At 47.8% G+C, this 22,136-nt stretch overlaps 1 protein-coding gene across 4 annotated transcripts; it reads right to left on the bottom strand.

Moving 5' to 3' along the window:
* Window positions 1–1,568: 1,568 nt before the first annotated feature.
* ZSCAN2 (zinc finger and SCAN domain containing 2) lies at window positions 1,569–14,441 on the bottom strand. Of its 4 annotated transcripts, none has more exons than XM_027521313.1 (4): window positions 14,314–14,441; window positions 12,148–12,663; window positions 8,517–8,562; window positions 1,569–4,248 (listed from the first exon to the last, which is right to left on the bottom strand). In XM_027521313.1, the coding sequence occupies exon 4, from the start codon at window positions 4,175–4,177 to the stop codon at window positions 2,807–2,809; it is 1,371 nt and encodes a 456-aa protein (XP_027377114.1). In that variant the 5' UTR covers window positions 4,178–4,248; window positions 8,517–8,562; window positions 12,148–12,663; window positions 14,314–14,441; the 3' UTR covers window positions 1,569–2,806. The 4 variants fall into 4 exon arrangements, with proteins under 4 accessions (XP_027377114.1, XP_027377112.1, XP_027377113.1 ...); XM_027521314.1 differs by having other exon boundaries at window positions 4,163–4,248; XM_027521311.1 differs by lacking the exon at window positions 8,517–8,562.
* Between the last annotated feature and the right edge of the window lie 7,695 nt (window positions 14,442–22,136).

The following is a 22,136-nucleotide window of genomic DNA, read 5'->3' as shown; positions in this document are numbered from 1 at the left end:
AGGTTTCCGGGTTGGGTGAGACCTAGTGGATGGCAGTGCTACTCACGAAAAGGAAATTCACCTGTCACCAGCACGCTGGTCACAGGAGATCGAGGCAGGCAGGTGGGGGCGTGAGTTCTGAACTTGGGAGTCTGAGGCTCTAGGAACACTAGAGGGAAGTCGCAGGAAGGAGCCAGTAGAGAGGGACAGACTAGAAATTGAGGGAGAAAACCGCAGAAGAGCAAGGTCCTGAGCTCTGCAGGGAGGTGGAGGCGAGCGGCAGGTGGACAACCGAAAGTGCATCTCCAGGCTGAGCCCTGAGGCGAGGAAGTGGCAAGGTTCAGAGAAGTTTGCTGGTTTCAGGGCGGGACGCTGACGGAGGCCACACCAGGCAGGCTCAAGGTTCTCAGAGGTGAGCAGAGGCCAGAGGGTACAGGGTGGTCGTTGTGGGGCCACACTGAGAGCAAAGCAAATAAACCTTTTGTGGGCTTTTAACTGTCCCACGGCTGTCCTCATGAACTTAGAAACAAACTGGTAATAAAAAAACTTGGTCCCTAAACATATGTACCTTGAAGGGGAGACGGTCTGTTACAGACACACGTCTGGCAGAGGTGGATCTGCCCAGGGGGTGGGGGCTTCTCAATGTTTTTTAGGGGAACAAGCTGTGTCCTTCCACCCAACACACCTGCCACACAGACCCCTCTCTGCCTCTGCAGACCCCCTCTAGCTGCAAGCAGGACAGGAAGCCAGGGGCTCTCAACCTTTCTAGAAAACCACCCTTGGTCATTTTCCCAACCTGGTTCCTGCCTGATTGATTCTGCAATTCTAGCTAATCTTGTTTGCTTTTTATTCCCAGGATATTTTGTGTCTCTACCAGGTAGGGAGGAATAAAGAAGGAAATTTACTTAGAATAAGTTTAAAAAGCTTAGTATCAATTGTTTTCTTGAGGTGAGACTTGAAGAGAGCCACCATCTTCTACCCAAATTCCAGGGGATCACTGAGAAAACCCTCCTGGTCCCCCTCCCTTACAGGCAGGGCAGACCTTGTCTCTTCCCAGACAGACGGGAATCTCTCCCCCAGTAAAGCGGCATGACGATGCGCAGTAGAACTGCTTGTTCACGGCCTCTCCCCAGCACCCAGCACAGTGAGGATACACACGCCCTCGGTACGTTTTCTCAGTAAGTGAAGGAATGGAGCCAGCGGTGGGGATCTCACAGCCTAGTGGTTTGGTGTAACAGCTGCTGCTGCCTAAAGCTTCCTGTGTCTTAGTCGATTCTGGATGGAGATGATACCTCCTGGGGAGGCAATCTGGCACAGGAACCAAAGCTGGGGCTCCAGGTGCCAGTTGACGGCTAGATGCAGCGATGGCAAAGGGCAAGTGGAGAGGTGTGCGCACTGGTCGAACACCTGGGACCAGGTTTGCCTTAAAGCTGTGCTCTTTGAAGCACGTGACCCTTTTAATCTAAAGGTCTTGGACTACTTCTGGTCTGAGGCAGGAGGTGAGCGGGTGGATGGAATGGGGAAGTGAGACACAGGTTTTCTAACACTCAAGTTTGGGTTTTTAACACATGTGAAAAGACAGACTCGGGAAAAGAATGGGACTCGACTTTATTAGGTGATTTGGAGCAGCCATCCTGTAAAAACCAAGGTGCGTTCTGAGTGCAGACCCCACGCATAGGAGAGAAAAACCTGTTTTTACCATCCTCTTCCCTCCTAACAAACCCCTTCACCTGCTATCATCCTGTCTCGACTGTTTCATGGCCGAGAACAAAGCCCTAGGAGCGTCCCAAGATTAAGGGAGACACCTTCTCTTGATTCAAGCCCAGATCTCTTCAGGCGACAGACGATGCGGCCTCAAAATTGACCTTAAAAAGAATGCTCTCTGTACACAAAAGCTACCAGATGGAACTCTAGGTCTGCGTATGTAAGACAGAAACGACAAGTACACAGCGTGGCGATTACAGGGCCACGGATCTGGTGGGCAAAGATGCAAGGCCACCCTGCAGAGTGCAGGAGGATCACCCGGAATGAGACAGAAACACCACCCACCAGGGGGGCAGCGGGGGGCTCCGATGACACCTCACACTCGAAAACTGAAACTCTGCAAAAGTATGTGCATCCCCCACCCGCAGCCGACTTATCCCAGGACAGTGAGCAGAGACAAAAGTAAACACGTCGCTTCTCCGTCATGCCTTCCCTGGCAGTCCTGGGCAACCTCCTATCAATGGAAAGGTTCCTGGCTAGACTCCCTCGTGTTTCCATGTTCCTGATACTTTCTAGGAAAGGACTTTACCTTCTTGTGGATGACTCAGAACAGGAGAAGCCCTCCGCCTTGACCGGAGATCCAAACCCAGGACCCAGAGGCAGGAAGAGCCAGTTCTGCCAAGGCAGGGGGCCTGGGATGCTCGCAGCTCGGGTGAAGGGACCTCAGCCCCCAACAGTGGCAGCAGAAGGACCAGGTCTGGGGCCTCTCTCTGAAACGAGGGCCCCGCTGGCTTCTGTTGCACACGGAGAACTATCCCCCCTGTTCTATCAAAGGGGAAACTGAGGCACAGAGGTTCAGGAGGGACAGAGCCAAGAGAGTCGAGAAATGTCACAGGAAATGGACTGAACTTTCTGAGCTTCCGTTCCCATGCTTGGTTATCGCTGTCTGACTCTGACTCTGACGTGACGGGATCCTAGCAGTGAGGGTGAGCAGGGGTTAAGATCCCGGCAACAAGCCTTCAGGAGGAACGGCTCCTCTAAAAACGCATCCCTGCATGGGGGCAGGGTGGCTGGTCCCTCTCCCGGGCCCCCTGTGCCTCATGCTCCCTCCCTCTCTGCCCTTTCAGTACAGCTTCTCCTTCAGGTGAGTTCGCTGATGGGTGATGAAATTGGAACTGTTGCTGAAGCCCTTGCCGCACTCGGGGCACTTGTAGGGCTTCTCACCCGTGTGGATCCGCTGGTGGATGATAAGCACCGAATTCCAGCTGAAGCCCTTGCCGCACTCGGGACAGCGGTAGGGCTTGTCCCCCAGGTGGGCTCTCTGGTGCATGACCAGGATGGAGCCCCGGCTGAAGCTCTTGCCGCACATGAGGCACTTGTAGGGCTTCTCGCCCGTGTGCGTCCGCTGGTGCACCACCAGCTGGGAGCGCTGGCTGAAGCCCTTCCCGCACTCCCCGCACTTGTAGGGCTTCTCGCCTGTGTGGATCCGCTGGTGCTTCAGGAGGTTGGAGCTCCAGCTGAAGCTCTCCCCGCACGTCCGGCACTCGTAGGGCTTCTCGCCCGTGTGAGTGCCCTGGTGGGCGATGAGGCTGGAGCTCTGGCTGAAGCTTTTGCCGCACTCCCCACACTTGTAGGGCTTCTCCACCAGGTGGGTCCGGCGGTGCGTGGCCAGGTTGGAGCTGCGGCTGAAGCTCTTGCCGCACTCGCCGCACTGGTAGGGCTTCTCGCCAGTGTGCGTCCTCCGGTGGGTGATGAGGGCCGAGCTCTGGCTGAACCTCTGGCCGCAGTCGGGACACTTGTAGGGCTTCTCGCCCGTGTGGATCCTCTGGTGCCTGATGAGGTTGGAGTTGTAGCTGAAGCTCTCGCCACACTCCTTGCACTCGTAGGGCTTCTCGCCTGTGTGGATTCCCTGGTGCGTGTTCAGGCTGGACCGGTTGCCGAAGCTCTTGCCGCACTCCGGGCACGAGTAGGGCTTCTCGCCCGTGTGCGTCCGCTGGTGTGCGATGAGGTTGGGGCTCCGGCTGAAGCTCTTGCCGCACTCAGCGCACCGGAAGGGCTTCTCGCCCGTATGGATCCGCTGGTGGGTGATGAGGTTGGCGCTCCGGCTGAAGCTTTTGCCGCAGTCCCGGCACTTGTAGGGCTTCTCCCCGGTGTGCGTGGTCTGATGCCTGCTGAAGTTGGAGCCATCGCTGAAGCTCTTGCCGCACTCGTCGCATTTGTAGTATTTCTCGCCCGTGTGGGTCCGCTCGTGGGTGATGAGGTGGGACTTTCGACTGAAGGTTTTCCCGCACTGGGGACACTCGTAGGGCTTCTCGCCCAGGTAGGTGCCCTGGAGGCCGATGAGCTGGCCAGCTTCCCTTCCCGGGGCGGGCACCACCCCGCGGTCCTTCCTGGGGGTGTTTCTCCGGGGCCCTTGGGGGTTGCAGTCTCTCTCCACGTCACTTTCCCAGTCGGACTGCGGGATGCCTTCCCCTTCAGGCACGTCTGAGAACATCTCGTGGGACTCGACGTCCTCGAATATGTCCTGGTTGGAGCTCTCCCAATTTTCACTCTGGATCTCAAAATCTGAAACAATGAGGAAAAATGTGCAATTTGTACTCAATTTCCTATAATGATGAGAAAAGAAAACCAAAGGGGAGGGGCTTCCCTGGTGGCTCAGCAGTGAAGAAATCCCCTGCCCATGTGGGAGACATGGGTTCAATGCCGGATCCAGGAAGACCCTACATCTATTTAGCCTGTGCTCCAGAGCCCCGAGGGTTGCAACTGCGGAAGCTCTCAAGCTCTAGAGCCTGTGCTCTGCAACAAGAGCAGCCACTGCAGTGACAAGCCCACGCACCACAACCAGAGAGTAGCCCCCACTCGCGCAACTAGAGAAAAAGCCTGCACAGCAATGAAGACCCAGCAGAGCCAAAAATAAACACATAAATAAAACATTACTTACTAGAAGAATTCTGGAATCAGTCTGAAAGGAAGTCAATGCTCAAAAAGGCAGAGAATTCTTCTAAACATGATTCAATGTTTTGTTTTTGTTTTTGTTTTGACATGGGACCATTTTTTAAGTCTTTATTGAATGTGTTACAATATTGCTTCTATTGTTTATTTTCGCCTTTTGCCCTTAAGGTATGTGGAATATCTCAGGTCCCAGACCAGGGATCAAACCCACACTCCACTCACTGGAAGGCGAAGTCCTAACCACTGAGTCACCAGGGAAGTCCCACTATTCCATTTCTGACGGTCTCACAGGCTACAGAATAGCATCTCGATTTAATGGGTATTTCCCTGGTAATCTGTAAAGCTGAACGTCTTTTCTTATGGATATAATTCGTTTTTATTCATTTCTAAATTGCCAGGTCATATCTTTTACCTTTTATTCCACTGGGTTGACTTTTTTTATGAATTGTAGATGCTCTTTTTTATGAATTTTTTTTATGAATTGTAGAGCAAGATTTTGACTCTTATCTGCTACACTGCAGGCTTTGTTGCAAATATTTCCTCCCAGTCTCTGAACTGGCTTTGAACTTTCTTCAAAGTATCTTTTTAATATAAAGGACTTTTGTTTGTTTGTTTTCATGAGTCCAATCTAGCTTTGATGACTTGTTTTAAGATTAAGAAGTCCTACCCCACTGCAAGATTCCAAAAATACTCTCCTATAGGTGATTTCAGATGGTTTACAGTATAGATCTGTAACTCATCTGAATTTATTTCTGTGTAACTTGTGAAGCAGGGCTCTATTTCTGTGTAAGTTAGGAAGCAGAGATCCACTTTTAGTTTTTTCAAAAGGGTCAGACCACTGTCCATTCAAATACTGTTGAATTGCCAAAGGACCCTTATTAGTTAGTAGACAATTACAACGCATCCTAAACCAATGGTTCTTGCATTTTCCTACCCTGACCCAGGCTCTAGGCTCACATGGAATTCAGAGGGCCATGTGTGTCCCCCTGCCCAGCCAGAGGCCTCTGCTTTCTATCCCATACTAGAAAGCATATCAGAATAGAGTAAGTGTGGAGAAATTTGCTGTCAATATGGGGATAAGCGTACATGTGCTGTAAGTGAACAACGAGATCACTGGTCACAGACATCAGTGCTTTAGTGTGTGTTAGGCTCACAATTCTTGAAGGGTCCCTCCCACCTGACTGTGACATACCGCTGGGTCTCAATACCACGGTCAGAGCCACTGGTTTGAAATGCAGAAGTGGGTTTCTAATTCTCATACAGCTGATGCCCCAGTGGGATTCTCCCCATCAGGGTGCTGCCTTGGCGAGCCTGGTGGGAACCTGATAGCACCTAGGTGGCTTGGACCATTGTTCCCCCTAAACTCTGACTGCTTGAAAGACGAAGTGCTGGTAAAAACAGCAAGGAGCTGTTATCAGTTTAAATGAATGACTGCTAAATAGTTTAGTAATAACGTTACATCTCAAGAGTTCTGTGTGGTATATATTTCAAATATTTAAGTGAATTAAAAGTGATGTTGTTCTGAACCTGAGAATCATGGCTTTAAGAAGACATATACCTTTATAACCCTTCACTGCTCTCTACTCTTCTTATTGACAAGAGTATATGGGCTCCCTGCTGGCTCAGTGTTTTTACGTTAAAAGTCCACCAACCAATGCAGGGGACATGGGTTCGATCCCTTGCCAGGGATAATTCCATGTGCTGTGGGGCAACTAAGCTTGTGTACCACAACTACTGAGCCCATGCTCTAGAGCCTGGGAGACACAACTACTGAGCCCACATGCCTAGAGCCCGCGCTCTGCAACAAGAGAAGCCACTGTGATGGGAAGCTCTCGAACCGCAACTAGAGGAAGCCCGCACAGCAACAGGGACCCAGCACAGCCCTAAACAAATAAATAAATAAAATTATAAAAATGTATTTAACAACAGCGTAAAAAAAAAAAAAAACACAGCATAAAAGATGATAATACCCATTGAGTTTGCTAAATATAAACAAAGAATTAATACAGAGCTTCCAAGAGTGAAAACCTAAGAGCAGGTGCTCTCGGGGCTTCCCTGGTGGCCAGCGGCTTAAGACTCCGCGCTCCCAATGCAGGGGTCCCGGGTTCAATCCCTGGTCAGGGTACTAGATCCCACATGCCACAACTCAGAGTTTTCATGCAACTACAGATCCCGTGTGCTGCAACCAAAACTGGGTACAGTCAAATAAATACCTAAATATTAAAAAAAAAAAAAAAGGCATAGGTCCTCTCTTGCTGTACTAAGCTGCCTGGCCTGACTTGCCTCCCAGCCTGAGAATTCTCCCAGGTCTTACCCAGTCTCCCTTTTGAGATTTTGGAATATTGTGCTAACTTTGGGCTTGACCCCATTATGTTTTAAAACACAAGTTTAGCTTGGCTTTCTCAAGGGAAAGGCAGATAAGCCTGGAATGATGAAGCTATCCATCTGCCTCCTTCATTGACCCAGCAGTTGTTTCTCCACACAGGAAAGATTCATTTTTCTCACTCCAACAACAATGAGTCTCCACTATGTGTAGGGCACTGTACTGCGTGCTGTTTTTAAAAAAAATGGAAAAGAAGACAGGTTCCTTGACTTTGGGGATTTTATAGGCTCCTAGAAAAAATAAGATGAGGACCGATACAAACAGAAAACAAGAGACTTCCCTGATGGTTCAGTGGTTAAGACTTCACCCTCCAATGCAGGGGGTGTGGGTTCCATCCCTGGTCAAGGAACGAAGACCCCACGTGCCTTGCGACCAAAAATTCAAAACAAAACAGAAATAATACTGTAACAAGTTCCATAAAGACTTTAAAAATGGTCCACATCAAAAAAAAAAAAATCTGAAAACAATATATGATACAAAGCCAAAAGAGAAGGAGAATCTGAATGTTCCAGGGGCAATGACTTCAAGCAGAGGTGACAGAGATGCTCTTAGGTGGTAGATCTAGGGATGGGGAAGAGAGGCCGGAAGTAAGCACCTGCTTTATGGAGCAGGTAGGTGTCCAAAGGTGTGTACTCAGAGGATGACCATCACACAGGGATGGAACAAGACCATTCCAAGTCACGATTCAGCAGCACAGGTGAAAGCTACAAGCACAGGCTATGTTCAAGGAACAGCATGATCTGAATGCAGCGAGGGCTGTGGTGAGGGGATCAGGGGAGGACCAGCCAGGGGCCACCTGGGCCAGGCCACACAGGGCCACAAGTGCGAGCAGAACAAAGAGGTCGTGCTTGATCCGGGGACACTGGGGGACTAGAGAGGATGTGTAAGCAGAAGTGCCCCATCGCTCAGGTAGGACTGCAGCAGCTGCCATGCAGGCGGAAGAGGCTGAAAGCATGTTCCCTCTGGAGGCTCCTGCCAGTCTGGTGAAATAGCAAAAGCCTTAATGAGGGCTGGGAATGGAGTTCACAGCAAACCACTCCAGTATTCTTGCCTGGAGAATTCCATGGACAGAGGTGTCTGGGGGTCGCAGAGTCAGACACAACTGAGCAACTGAACATGCATGCACAGGGATCAAAAATGTCCTTGGGAAACGCAAAGAGAGATGAACTTTACCTCATAAACTATTAATATAAGGGACTTCCCTGGTGGCCCAGTAATTAAGAATCTGCCTTGCAACACAGAGGACTCAGATTCAAGCCCTGGTTGGGGACCTAGGATCCCACATGCAGGGGGGCAACTAAACCAGAGAGCCGTAACTACTGAGCCCGAGTGCTCTGGAGCCCACGTGCCACAACTAGAACATCTGCACCGCAAGGAAGATCCTCCGTGCTGCAACTAAGACCCAATGCAGCCAAGTTAATTAATTAGTTAAAAAAAAGAAAACAAAAACAAACAAACAAACAAAAATCCGTTTGTGAGCCAGGTAGTAGGTTCTCACCAGATCTGATGGCACTTGGATCTTGGACTTAAAAGAGTCTCCAGAACTGTGGAAAATAAATTTCAAAACTATTAATACAAGTCCAGTCTCAACTGAAATGACAAGATATTTGATCTGGGAACACCCAGAGGTGCCTGCTAGTCAAATATTAAACAACATGGTCTAACCAGGTCTTAAAAACGTACTGGGTAAAACATGTGACCAAAGGTCCCAGGCTGGACAAACAGACTAGAGGTCAAGTGGTCTTATCTTGAGGACATGCTTGACAAGAGATGGAGATCACTGCAGAGGTTCCTCTGAGCAATCACCAGGCAGGTCAGGAACACATGCTGAAGAAATGAAAACCAACGAAGATGACCTCAGAGGCAGAAATCTGACAAGCTGCTCAGTCTGGACATTCTCCATCTGGGATGTCCTGTGAAAGATGAAACAAAGCCCCTCCAACAAGCCAGGTGGGGAAGGCGGTCACAGTGGGGGCCAGTCATTGCGTCAGAGATGCCTCGTGAGACGTGACCCCCTGCTCTGTGACTCCGACTGCACAATAGCCCAGGGGCTTCTCTTCAGCCCTTCAGCCCTCTGGCCTCTCTTTAGCCTCTGACTCAAGAGCCTGATATTCATCACAGACTTGTTACATCCGCTAGAAAAGTAAACAAGGTTTTTTAAAAAGGATGAGAGGCTTTTGCTTTTTTTAAGCAGGAAGAGTAAAATTAAAAGTTATTTTTCAGGGTCAAAGACCATCTGGGACCTTGCTTCAAATAAAACCTGGGGTAGGGACTTCCCTGGTGGTCCACTAGCTAAGACTCCATGGCTTCCCAATGAAGGGGGCCCAGGTTCTGTCCCTGGTCAGGGAACTAGATCTTGCACGCCCCAAGTAAGAGTCTGCAAGCCACATCTAAGAGCCAGTGCAGCCAAATAAATGAATAAATAAAAATAAATATTAAAAAAAAAAAACCTCTGAGATCCCCCCAAACACATGTGGAAGCAAACAGACTGGAGTTTGAATCCTGGTTCCACCACGAACCAGCTCTCAAAGAAGAGCTTGACTTTGCTGAATGTCCATATCCCCTCCTCTGTTACATGATGGTCCCACACACTTCACGGGATTATTAGTGAGATGTAGGTGTAAGGTGCTCAGTGCAGGCCTGGGCTCACAGTGGAACCTCCATGACCACCCTCTTCTCCAAAGTACAGCTTTATTCACACCTCCCAAGTCTCTGGGCATTGTTACAACTCCGCACCTAAACCATCTTCCCTTCCCAGTCTTCTGAATCCTCTAGACTAGATGCCTCTGAATTAGTCACCTTTGTCTTAAAAAAAGGTTTTTTTGGTCATGTCTCACAGCATGTAGGAGAAGGAAATGGCAACTCACTCCAGTATTCTTGCCTAGAGAATTCCGTGGACAGAGGAGCCTGGTGGGTTGCAGAGTCAGACACGACTGAGCAACTCTCACTCACGGCATGTAATACCTAGTTCCCTGACCAAGGATTGAACCTGTGGCCCCTGCATTTAAAGCGAAGAGACTCAAACAATGGACCACCAGGGAAGTCTCTAGTCACCTAGTGACCCTACAGATGAGTCACCTACAGTCCTCATCTGTAGCCCTCTTTCCAATACCCTACCAAGAACTAGGACTTCGCATCTCATTTGTGATGAAAAGATTAAGAACATGAGCCACGTCCTCAGACCCCTGAGCTGGCATTCTTGTTCAGCCTCATACTGGGGGCATGATCTTAATGGAGTCATTTATCTTCCCTGGTGATGATAATCCTGCCGATCTCTCAAGGTGGTGACATCTATGTGAGTTTTGCATATAAGACGCTAGGCATACTGCTTGGCCCAAAAAGAGGATCCATCAGTGCTGGCTGGTGTTACCATGAGTTCTTTCTCACGTGTCCCATCTCCTCCCCTTCCCTTGCTGTCCCCACCCCATCACTGCACACCTAGCGTCCAGGCGGCTTCCCAGTTGCTCTCCCACCTCCAGCATAAAACCTGAACCCTGTCGTTGAGTTCAGCATCCTCCCCGGCCCCTGGGGCCCAGGTTACAACCTGCTGAGGCCAAAGCCTCACCCACCCTTCCCCCAAACCCTACTTCGCACCACTTCCTAAAAACACACTTTCCACTCCAATCCACCAGTCTTCCTTACAGTCGGTCACCCGAATGATCCCACAGGGGTCCACTCTTCCAGGCCTCTGCTTAGCACAGCTCCTGGAATGCCACAACCTCCCCCTCCCCCCACACCTTTCCAAACCCCCCACCAGCTCAACCCCTGCTCAAGGGTCACGTCATTCACAAAACCTTCACTGACCTTGCCTCTCCTCTCCCCTCCAACCCTTTTCCCTGAACCTCTGCAGTTCTCATCAGCACAAAGGTAGCTGCCGTTTCCCATGGGTCCTGAAATAGTCCTAGGGGTACAGGTGGTGGTTGTTGTTCAGTCTCTAAGTCATGTCTGACTCTTGGGACCCCATGGACTGTAGCCCACCAGGCTCCTCTGTCCATGGGATTTCCTAGGCAAGAACACTGGAATGGATTGCCACTTCCTTCTTCAGGAGATCTTCCCGACCCAGGGATCACGTCTCCTGCAATGGCAGGCAGATTTTTTTTACCACTGAGCACCCCGGAAGCCCAGGGGCACAGGCAGATCTGCAGTAAACATTTGGCAATCAAGGCAGCCCAGTTTACAGCTGAAGACCAGAAAGGAGGCAGGGTGGCTAAATGGCATGTGTGGGTCCACAAGGTAATAATAAAACCAGAGACAAATATATTAAGTTGCAAAAAGCTCCAGTTTGGAATTACTCTTTCAAGAGCCCAAGATGACTTTATACCAGAGACTAAGTCCCTAGTTATTAGCTGGCTTACTCGTCATTTATTATGATTTCACAAAAAATAATCACTTAAAAAAAAACAGGATTTGGTTTATCTAACTGCTAGAACTTAAAATATCTGGATGTGTACTGCACAACCAGCTGCAGGTGCCAAGAGCTGGTCTCCGGGGTCTTCGGTCCCTTTCCTCATTACCTCCATCAGCTTCCCAACCATCAACTACAGCACAAACAACTGTGCTAACATGTACCTGTGGCTCCAACGGTAGGCCTGTGCTTCCCTGGGGGCTCAGTGGCAAAGAATCCACCTGCCAATGCAGGGGATATGGGTTTGATTCCTGATCGGGAACATTCCACACGCTACGGAGCGACTAAGCCCATGTGCCACAACTACCAAAGCTCTTGTGCCCTAGAGCCCCCACTCTGCAGCAAGAGAAGCCACCGCAATGAGAAGCCCATGCACCACAACTGGAGAGTAGCCCCCGCTCGCTGCAACGACAGAAAAGCCTGAGCAGCAACGAAGACCCAGCACAGCCAAGTAGGAAAAAAAAATAGTCCTCTAAGCCCTAAAAGTTACTCTTATTACTTAAAAGAGTAATTCCTTATGCTGAAATTCTGGAACTGTCACTGAACACAACCAGGGCATCTGGGGTGACAGCGTGCCGATCACGTGCACACAGACCGACGGGATGGGCTGATGGGGACTCGGTTCCGGGATGCACCTGAATTTCCTCCTCTGCAAACACCACACCCCTCCATCTTGGGCTGGGAGGGAGCTCCCACCCTCTCCCTGTGAGGCTCTCCATCTCACCACTGTCCCGAAGGGTCTGGGTCAAGTCCTCCACCAGGGCCACCGCCTCCTCGCCACTCTCAGGCCGATGCTCCTGCAGCCAGGCCTGAATTTCCCGGGGCAGCACGGTCAGCATTTGCTCCTTGGTGTGCATCTCTGGCCTCAGCCAGCGCCGGCAGAGCTCTCGAAGGCGGCCGAGTGCCCCCTGCGGCCCTCCGGCCACGTCCTCATGGGGGCTGCCCTTGCCAGCACCCTGGGGAAAGGGCTCGGTCTCAGGGCCATCTTCCTGCAGCACAGCTTCCTGTACCCAGGAGTCGTCCTCCAGGATCACGGTGGCCACCTCCTCCTCCTGGTTGTCCTCCTTCTGAGGGAGGCAGACTACAGGGCTTCGAGGAGCAGTTACTCTTGGCCCTTCTGAGGCCATCATCCACGTCCTTGGGTTGGAATCACTCAGGCTTCTGATCTTGACCTTCAGTCTTCTCCAGGCAGGCTCCCTGAGAAGACGGCACCCTTCTCCAGTTTCAACAAGTGGTCTGGCTAAGAATGAGAGAGAGAACTAGGATCAATAAGTAAAAGGTCCTAAAACAATCTAACTCACAACAGCCCAGGTCAGGCCACCAAATGATTCTTACATCCGCAAATCAGGAGAAGTTTCCTGTCCCTCTTAAAGGAAAAATGGCTTATTCCTGAAACCATCTCTGTGGCAAGAGAAGAATCACAAGCACAAAATACAGTGTTTTTCTTCCCAAAAGACCAAAGCATGAGTATGAGAAATTCAAAGCCCTTGCAAGAACCCAGGACAGAGCTATCCTGCTCTAAGTTCAGATTTGCTGCAGAGTCAGTGACCTTGACCTAACATACAACTCAGTCACACAATCTCACAGACTACCTAATAAACAGATAAGAACACCCATCCTACTAATCTGAAAGGAACGTCTTAAGAATTTACAAAGGATCAGATGTCAAGGCACTGTAAGCCTCAGTGAAAGGAAGGAAATATCTCAACTGTATTATTATACATGGCCCCTCAGGAATTTATGTTTTAAAATAATCATCTTTGCTAAATTTACTAAATATTTGCAAGGACACACAACCGTTTCTAATTGCAAAAAAAAAACGGACACCTTAAAATCCAGCAGCAGGAGAATGGTTAATTATGGCACATCCATACAGTGAAATGTACTAAAAACTACGCTGATGATGTAATAATGGCTACATTTGTGAGGGGGGGGGTGCGTTGTGGGGGGGGTAGGGGGTAGGGGAATGTTACTGAGAAGGGGCTCAAAGGAGCTGGAAATGTTTTATGTCTTGATTTGGCAATGGCTGCATAAGAGCATACATATGAAATTTAAGATTTGTGTGCTCTGATGTATGTATTTTTAAATATTTAAAAAATTATGCTGACAATAATTATTAATCATTAATGATTTCAGATAATCCTAATAAGAAAACTAATGAATAAAAACAAAACCAGCAAGATAGAAAAACCACAGACACAGTATGACCCCAATTCCTTTTAAAAATGAACACATACACAAGGAAAAAAAAAAAACCTGGATAGAAATTCTACAAAATGTTGAGAGCAGTTATTTAAAACAAAGACTAAAAGGCAATGAAGTATTTTTAAAAATTATCACTACAGCATAAAGACTCAGAAACACTCCCGGGAAAACTTTTTAAAAAGAAGAAAAAAGAAAAGCCAGTGGAAACACTAGAGCTCTCAAACTGTATTCACCAAATGGCTAGAACAAACAGTTATAACACAATTCTTAACTTGGTGGGGGGGTGGGGGGGTGGGGGGGGGTGGGGGGGTTGGGGCAGGAAAACCGTTCCCAGACAATTTAAGCGTTGTCCCACTTGGGGCCAGACACGCCCCCTCAGAAGCTCAGTTTCCCCATTTTTTAAAATGAGCTGCGCGGGATGTCGTCCACTGTGCCTTTCAGTCTAAAGCCTGTGCCCCTGGCTGGATGTACAAGGAGCTCGCCGCTAGGGAGAAGAGTTCAGGTCGGCTCCTTGAGCCCGACCTAGCGCCTAAGCTCGGACAGCCGGGGGCCCGCAGGACACGAACACGGCCCCCGACGCCCCTCCCCCAGCAGGGCTGCCCGCCCTGGCTCCAGGCCCGTTATCCCCTGGCCTTGGGCTGCTCCCCCGGCCAGCGCGGCTCCGGCTGTCTGTCTCCGGGCTCACCTCTCCAGAGACCGGATGCCACTTCCTCGGTCGCTCCACGCGCTAAAGCGCCCGCGGGCACGGTCCGGCCCCTCCGGAGTCGCAGCGGCTCAAGCCCGAGGGGCACCGAGAACAATGGACGGGAGAGGCCCGCCCCCCCGCCGCGCTCATTGGCCACCGAGAACGGTCCCTGGAAATTCTGCTTTCCCATTGGCGAATACGGACCCAGCCTGGCGGCGGGAGGGAGGCTGGGCCGAAGGCATTGTGGGAGATGTAGTCCCCACGAGCCGACTGCGACCTCGGGCCAGGGAGCAGAGTTTGGGGATTTGATAACCTGCGCAGTGCGGGAGGAACCCAGGCGGGAAAATCCACCTACTGGCAGTCAGGGCCCCAGACCTGTGACCTGGGACAGATCACTCCACTTCTTTATGTCCTCCAAATAGTGGTCTATAAAAAGGGAAAGTTGGATGGAAGCTCCCTTTCAGCTGTAACTGTGTGGCAGATAATTTTGTTAGGCCCTTCGACAGCCGAAAGCGGCCCCTGAATAGGAAAAGAATCTGCACAGAGAAGTCCCTTCCCGCCCAGCCCGGCGCCCCTCCCACAGCCGGCCCCCGGCTCGCACCTGGCTTCTGGACACCCCTTTGTTTACGCACGTGGTGTTCCTGGGTCAGGAGGAGAGATTTGTCCCGCCTCTTCTGCCGCGGACCTCCCATTCTTTCCTGTGTTTCCTCTTGTATGGAACCTGCCTCATCATACCGCCCTAGGCGGAGTCACCGCCCCCAGCACACCTGCTCCACGTCGCCTCGTTATTAATAGTTATCCCAGCCTTACTTATTACCAGTCTCGGCACTGGGGGGCTGAGAGTGACAGACTGGCCTCTCTTGTGGGGTTTCAGTGGCTGGCACTGTCCACTAAAAAATTAGTCGCAACTTGAAAGTAGAGAATCTTTTGTTCAGTTGGGAATGTTCAGGACTCCAAGCCCGGGAGACAATATCTCAGCCCTAAGACACAGCTCCCAGAAGGCGGGAGAGGGAGTCAGGCTATATACAAGTTTGTAAGGAAGGGAGCAGGTAATCTGCACAACAAAGATTATTGTTCAGTAAGAAAAACCAGATATCAAGTTAAGGAATTTAGTGCTCTTCTGTGTATGGGAAGGTGCAAGAGTTTGGGATCATTGAAGTCATTTCTTTCATATGCATCTCAGCTATCTGGGGCCAGCATCCTGCATTTTCCCTTAGGGCTCACCAGCTGACATTGGAGGACTGGCTGCAGTCCATGGGGTCAAGAGTTGGACACGACAGAGCAAGTCCAGCACAGCACAGTCACTGATGACCGTGACTTCCTTAAGTTCCTCACGTAGGGAGTGGTGCTGCTTTTTGGCATAGCTCAGAAATTCACATCTGGAGAGAGAAAATCGCAGATAGCTATGACATTTCTTGTCCACCGATATGGCAAGAAATATTTCATTTCACAGTGCTCTTAAAGAAATGCCTGTCATATCAATGTATGACAGCAGGTGGATAACTGCCTGGAAATTCAAGGGGGAAATACAAGGCCAGAGAGAAAGACACTCCTAACATTATTGACCAGGTGATATTTGCAGAAACTAACACTGATTTGTTATGTTAGTGAATATTGAACCGTCTCTGATCAATAACGTTTGCGTAACAAAAGTGGTATTAATACGTCTGGTCAATAATTAATGGTCTGTGATAGAACAATGGTATATTTTTGTACAACACAATTATTGGGAGCATGCACAATCAAGTCGGACACGACTGAAGTGACTTAGCAGCAGCAGCACAATCAAATGACCACATTTAATTTTTATTTAAATTTCATTTTCATGAAAATTTAATTTTCATTTCATGAGTGTTTGAGAAATGTTTCATGATTATTGGTGATTTTAATCTCATTTTCTATGAACTGATTTTTCATATCTTCTTCCCATTTTTAAAGTTGAATTTACTTGTAAAAGCTCTTTGGGCTTCCCAAGTGGATCTAGTGGTAAAGACCCCGCCTTTCAATGCAGGAGAGATAAGAGACTCTGATCCCTGCCTGGAAAAAGCTCTTAGCTTATTAAGAAAAGGATTCCTTTGTTTGTCACAGAAGCCTCTCCTGTTTTTCTCATTATGCTGTTCGATTTTTGCTGTTTTGTTTTTTATTTAGAAATTTGACACGTCTATGCTGTCAAGTTTCTCAGTCTTGTCTTTTTATAGCTTCTGAGTTTTATGTCACTCTTGGAAAGCTGTCGGCACCACTCCAAAGATTATTTGAATTTCACCCATTTTTCACTAATTAACCTCTTTAAGTATAAAGATGCAACGAGAGGTTCAGTTATTGAATGCTCTGTCCCTGGTACGGTAGCATCTCGAGTTATTAGTCCAAAGTGATCACATACAAACAGCACCACTCCAGGCTGGCCTGAGAAATCTAAGTGCCTGCAGGCATAATTCCCAGTCACCACCTCTGCAGTGGTCAGAATTCTTAAAAAGCAAGATCTCCAAAATGACTGAACATGATAATTCTGGACTTGATATTGTATTAACAAAGCTTGTATCTCCACTTTTTCATCTCCACGAGGAATGGAAATTTACAACGAAAGGGAAGATATTTGTTTGGTTGGGGAAGGGGTTTGGAGAGGTGGGATACAGCTGAAACTTCCCAGTAGTCTAAGGGTTCATTTCCCTCTGCTTCTCTCCCAAGACAACCCATGAGGTCAAGAAACTGGCACTGTCTTGTCACAGGAGAATCTAGGACCTAGCCATCTCTATGCCATGCCTGATTCTCTGAGAAGTTGGTGCTGGCCAGTGTCAACTTACCCCACATTTAGATAGAGAGCAAGTCACACTTAAGTCCAGTTTGGGGCATAATGGTCCTGGTACCCACGCCAGTGCCCTAAGACCAGCCTGGACAGTGAGCAAGCCCAGAACAAGTCCAGTACAGTGAGCAGGGTTGCTTCTTCCAGTGATTCCTTTTCTCCATCCTCCAAACCACAGGGATGACAGAGGCTTAGTTGTACTAGTGAGTGCTCTTGGTTAGAAGCTTCAAAGGCTGACTCTGGCTAACTTAAAAGGGACTTATTGAAAGAATATAAGGGAACTTACAGAGTAAATGGGAACAGAAGTATCAGGCTTGAAAATAGTCAGGAACCAAGAAAAGGGAGTCAAGTCCCCCAAACCACAGCAACAATCTCTTAGCAAAAACAGCCCAGGCTGTCCACTCCATGAGCTCTGGTGAGGCTCTAGCCATATCTGTTTGCCTGCCTTCCTCTCAAGGTTCCAAGACCAGGAAAAGAGTATTTGGTTGTTTGAGTCTGAATCACATGGCTGGGACTTCCCTCATGGTCCAGTGGCTAAAATTCTGCTCTCCTAGTACAGGGGGCCCAGGTTCAATCCCTGGTTAGGGAACTAGATATCTCACAAGCGGCAGCTAAGAGTTCACATGCCACAATTAAAGATCCTGAATGCCACAACTAAGACTTGGCACGGCAAAATTAAAAAATAATAATAATACATAAATAAATCACATGGCCACTCCAGATATCCACCAGAGGAGAGGTGATTGGCTCTAGATTTCCTTACTAATACACCCCACAAAGGTGAGTTATCCAATCTGGAGATTGAAGGCCTCTAGGACAGGAAGAATGGAGAAGGCAATGGCACCCCACTCCAGTACTCTTGCCTGGAAAATCCATGGATGGAAGAGCCTGGTAGGCTGCAGTCCATGGGGTCGAGAAGAGTCGGACACGACTAAGCGACTTCACTTTCACTTTTCACTTTCATGCATTGGAGAAGGAAATGGCAACCCACTCCAGTGTTCTTGCCTGGAGAATCCCAGGGATGGGGGAGCCTGGTGGGCTGCTGTCTATGGGGTCTCACAGAGTCAGACACAACTGAAGTGACTTAGCAGCAGCAGCAGCAGCAGGACAGGAAGAAACTACACATGTCACTACTTGTCTTTAGATGTTGAGCAGGAAGGAAACTCACCCCGAGCAATGCTCAGCCTAAGGCCTAGGGAGAGCTCCCAGCTCATCTCAAGTGGATGGAGGTGATAGAGGTGGGGATGGGCAGATCCTGTTTTCTATAACACCTAGTGACAATCAGAGCCAATGACACCTGAGCAGGTGAGGTCCAGGCATTGAGGCAGAGGGGCCTGTGGGCCTTGAGGGTCCAGGAAGTAACTCCTCCTCCTCAAGACTCCCAGCATTGCTTACTCCAACCTACTTCCTTGATGACAGAGTGAGAAGGGAGACTGGTCTGGTTATGCAGAAGGCGGGTCACCTTTCTGCTAGCTATGCCACAGAATCCTGCCAAGTATGCCTGGGAAAAGATAATTTAAACATTTTGTGATGTGAACCATTTTTTAGAATCTTTATTGAATTTGTTACAGTATTGCTTCTCTTTTAAGTTTTTTTGGCCTCAAGGCATGAGGGATCTAAGGTCCCTGACCAGGGATCGAACCCATATTCCCTGCATTGGAAGGGGAAGTCGTAACTCTTGGACCACCAAGGAAGTCCCAGGAAAAGATAATTTAAAGGGAAGGTGTTGTAGGATGCTGCAATTGTAGGAAGGCCCAGACAGGAAGAGAAACTAGCAAACGGAATCAGGGAAACATTTATTTTATAGACAGAAGGGTGAAATTCATTTCAAGGAGGTGTCACTGAAAAATTGTGAAATTAAGTATCACTTGACACATACTCATGTAAAAAGAGCTAGAGCAGGATTTTTAAAAAATTTTTTAGAGTGAAATTTTTTTTTATCCTCCAAGACCAGTATCTTTTCCTGTTTTTTTTTTTTTTTTTTTTTTTTTTTTTAAATGAATGGTTTGCATTTAGCGTGGCAGAAGGAGGCCCTTTGCTTTGGACCTTGAGTTGCCGCTCCGGGAATGTTGGCTTTTCTCTTTTTCAGCTGTTCTGTGCCGGCCTGGGCTTCTCTAGCCCCTTAGTGCCAAGGAGAAAAATGGATTTACAGCCTCTGGCCAGTTCCCATGCCCTGTGCTGAACTGCTCTATTCAAGGACATTTCTGGGAAGACACAAGGGTGCTCTGGGCTGGACTGAATGACTCGGGAGGCGGCCTGGGTGTGGGGTGATGCTTGCCAAGACACAGAGCCACGAGTGGCGCTGGAGGTGGCTTGAGGGGTGTTTTAGAGGAGATCTGGCTCCAGAATCCTCAGTGTCACCAAGCTTTTACAGGCAAAGACTAATTACCCAAATAGGATGAAAAAAAGGAAAAAAATTAAATACATACACTTTCACGCACAGGGAAACACACCCAGACACCCAACACACTACACACTAGGTATCCCTAGCCTGCTTAGTTCATAAGAAGAAAATTTTCACCAGAATAGTTAGTTGACCATTGAAAAAAGAAAAAAAGAATTTTGTGGGGAGACAGTTAGTAAAAGCTTCCAAGACACTTGGCAGGCAAAAGAAACATCAGAGCCTGACTGGCTTGTCAGAGCCTGGGTGCCCCTAAGATTTGTTGTTGTTTATAGTTATAAGTAGTGTCCAACTCTTTTACAACCCCACAGACTGTAGCCCGCCAGGCTCCTCTGTCCCTGGGGATTCTCCTGGCAAGAATACTGGAGTGGGTATCAGTTCCCTTCTCCAGGGGATCTTCCCCACCCAGGGACTGAACCCATGTCTCCTGCGTTTCAGGCAGATTCTTTACCATCTGAGCCACAAGCGGAATCCTTGCCCCTGAGATACTCCTTTACAAAATTATTGAAGCTACTGACTATATTATTTACTGAGTCACATGGCCTGGGAGGTAGAGACTTCCAAAAGGAATGGTTTGGTGCCATAAACTTTCTGATAATGGGCTTTTACTATTGTGTGTTTGACATGCTTTATACATACACACTCACATATGCAAGCAACTTGAATTTTTCTAAATTTTAAAACTAAGGCACTCAGAAATCAGGAAGAAAAATAAATTCGAAAACACAAAAACATCTACAAACCATAATAGTTCCTAAATGAATTCAGAAAAAAATGACAAAATGGGGGAGGTATTTGTAACAAACCAAGGGTTAATTTCTGATGTACTATGAATTTATACAGATGCGTATGAAAAGAACCAAGAACTCAATAGGAAAACAGATAAAAGATAAGGATAAGAATAAGCAGCTCAAAGAGAGAGACAGGGGCAGTGGGGCGGGAAGTGAGTGCTCAACCCCACTTTTAAAAAATTTATAATAATTATAAAAATTATTATTGTTATAAAATCATAAAGTATAATAATTATAAAAATTTATAATAATTTTTAAATGCAAATCAAAACAAATATAGATGCCATTTTTTCGTGTATTACTTGCTGTGTTCAGTCACACAGTTGTGTCTGACTCTTTTCGACCCCATGGACTGCATGCAGCACACCTGACTACCCTGTCCTTCACCATCTCCTGGAGCTTGCTCAAACTCATGTCCATTGAGTCAGTGATGCCATCCAACCATCTCATTCTCTGCATCATCCCCTTCTCCTCCTGCTTTCAACCTTTGGCAATTTAAACAATTTCTTTTTTCTTGTGATAACTTTTTTCTTTTTTTATTGCCATATCTTGAAGCATTCTAGTAACCCAACCAGGAATCAGACTTGTGCCCCCTGTGTTGGAAACACAGTCTTAACCACTGGCCCTCCAGGGAAGTCTCAGCAAAAAAATTTTAAGTGTGATAATACACAGTATGTTGACAATGAGGAAGATAATCCACCCTCCTACTGTTGATGGTAGTACAAATTAGTGCAGTCATTTTTAGAAGGAGAACCAGCAATTCTGTTGCTAGGAGTATATCGTATAAATATAATAATAAAAATATGTCAAGATAGGTATAAGAATGTTTATTACTGAAGTATTTATAGCAAAAAATGAAATAATTTAAATGTTTATAGATAGAGGCCTCCCCTGGAGGAGGGCATGGCAACCCACTCCAGTATTCTTGTTTGGAGAAGTCCATAGACAGAGGAGCCTGATGGGCTACGGTTCACAGGGTTGCAGAGTCAGATACGACTGAAGCGACTCAGCAGGGCACACACAGACAGAGGCCTAGATAGATAGTGTTTGGAGTATCTTTCCTTGGAATTCTGTTGCTTTTCTAAAAATGAGGTTGATCTCTATATGCTAATGTAGAAAGACCTCCAGGTGGGGTAAGATGCTGTGCACATAGTATGATACATTTTGTGAAAAAAAAATGTAAAGAAACATCTCACACATTTTGCTTGTTGCATACACAAGGAGGTATGAACAGTGATAAACTCTATCAAGTGGTACTAGAAAACAGGAGGGAGACTTTTTTACTTTTAATTCCATAGTTTCCTAAAATATATGACACTTTACCAGGTGTGTACATTTATTTATTTTTTCAATAATAATAATGTTGAGGAATTTTCTGTTATTTCCTCTTAAAACTTTTTGTATTAAAATAGATGTACTGGGACTTCTCTGGTGGTCCAGTGGTTAAGACTCCACCTTCTAATGCAGGGGGTGCAGGTTCAATCCCTGGGGAGGAAACTAAGATCCCACATGCCACATGGCCAAAAGATATAAAAAATAAAAGAGTGTTGATGAGGATGTGACACAAAACAGTACAGTTACTTTGGACGATAGTTGGGTAGTTTCTTATAAAACTAAACATATTTGCTTTACAATGCTGTTAGTTTCTGCTGCTGCTGCTAAGTTGCTTCAGTCGTGTCCAACTCTGTGTGACCCCATAGACGGCAGTCCACCAGGCTCCCCCATCCCTGGGATTCTCCAGGCAAGAACACTGGAGTGGGTTGCCATTTCCTTCTCCAATGCATGAAAGTGAAAAGTGAAAGTGAAGTCGCTCAGTCGTGTCCGACCCTCA

Source organism: Bos indicus x Bos taurus, chromosome 21, assembly GCF_003369695.1.
Source record: "Bos indicus x Bos taurus breed Angus x Brahman F1 hybrid chromosome 21, Bos_hybrid_MaternalHap_v2.0, whole genome shotgun sequence".
NCBI classification, from domain to species: domain Eukaryota; kingdom Metazoa; phylum Chordata; class Mammalia; order Artiodactyla; family Bovidae; genus Bos; species Bos indicus x Bos taurus.
The sequence above is the reverse complement of the archived record's forward strand: the minus strand, read 5'-3'. Positions and strand labels throughout refer to the sequence as shown.

Coding starts and splice junctions, on each gene's coding strand:
- ZSCAN2 (XM_027521311.1), bottom strand. CDS start 12,553: ATGATGGCCTCAGAAGGGCCAAGAGTAACTGCTCCTCGAAGCCCTGTA. Junction 4,249..12,147: donor CCAGACCCTTCGGGACAGTG/GTGAGATGGAGA, acceptor TCATTGTTTCAG/ATTTTGAGATCCAGAGTGAA.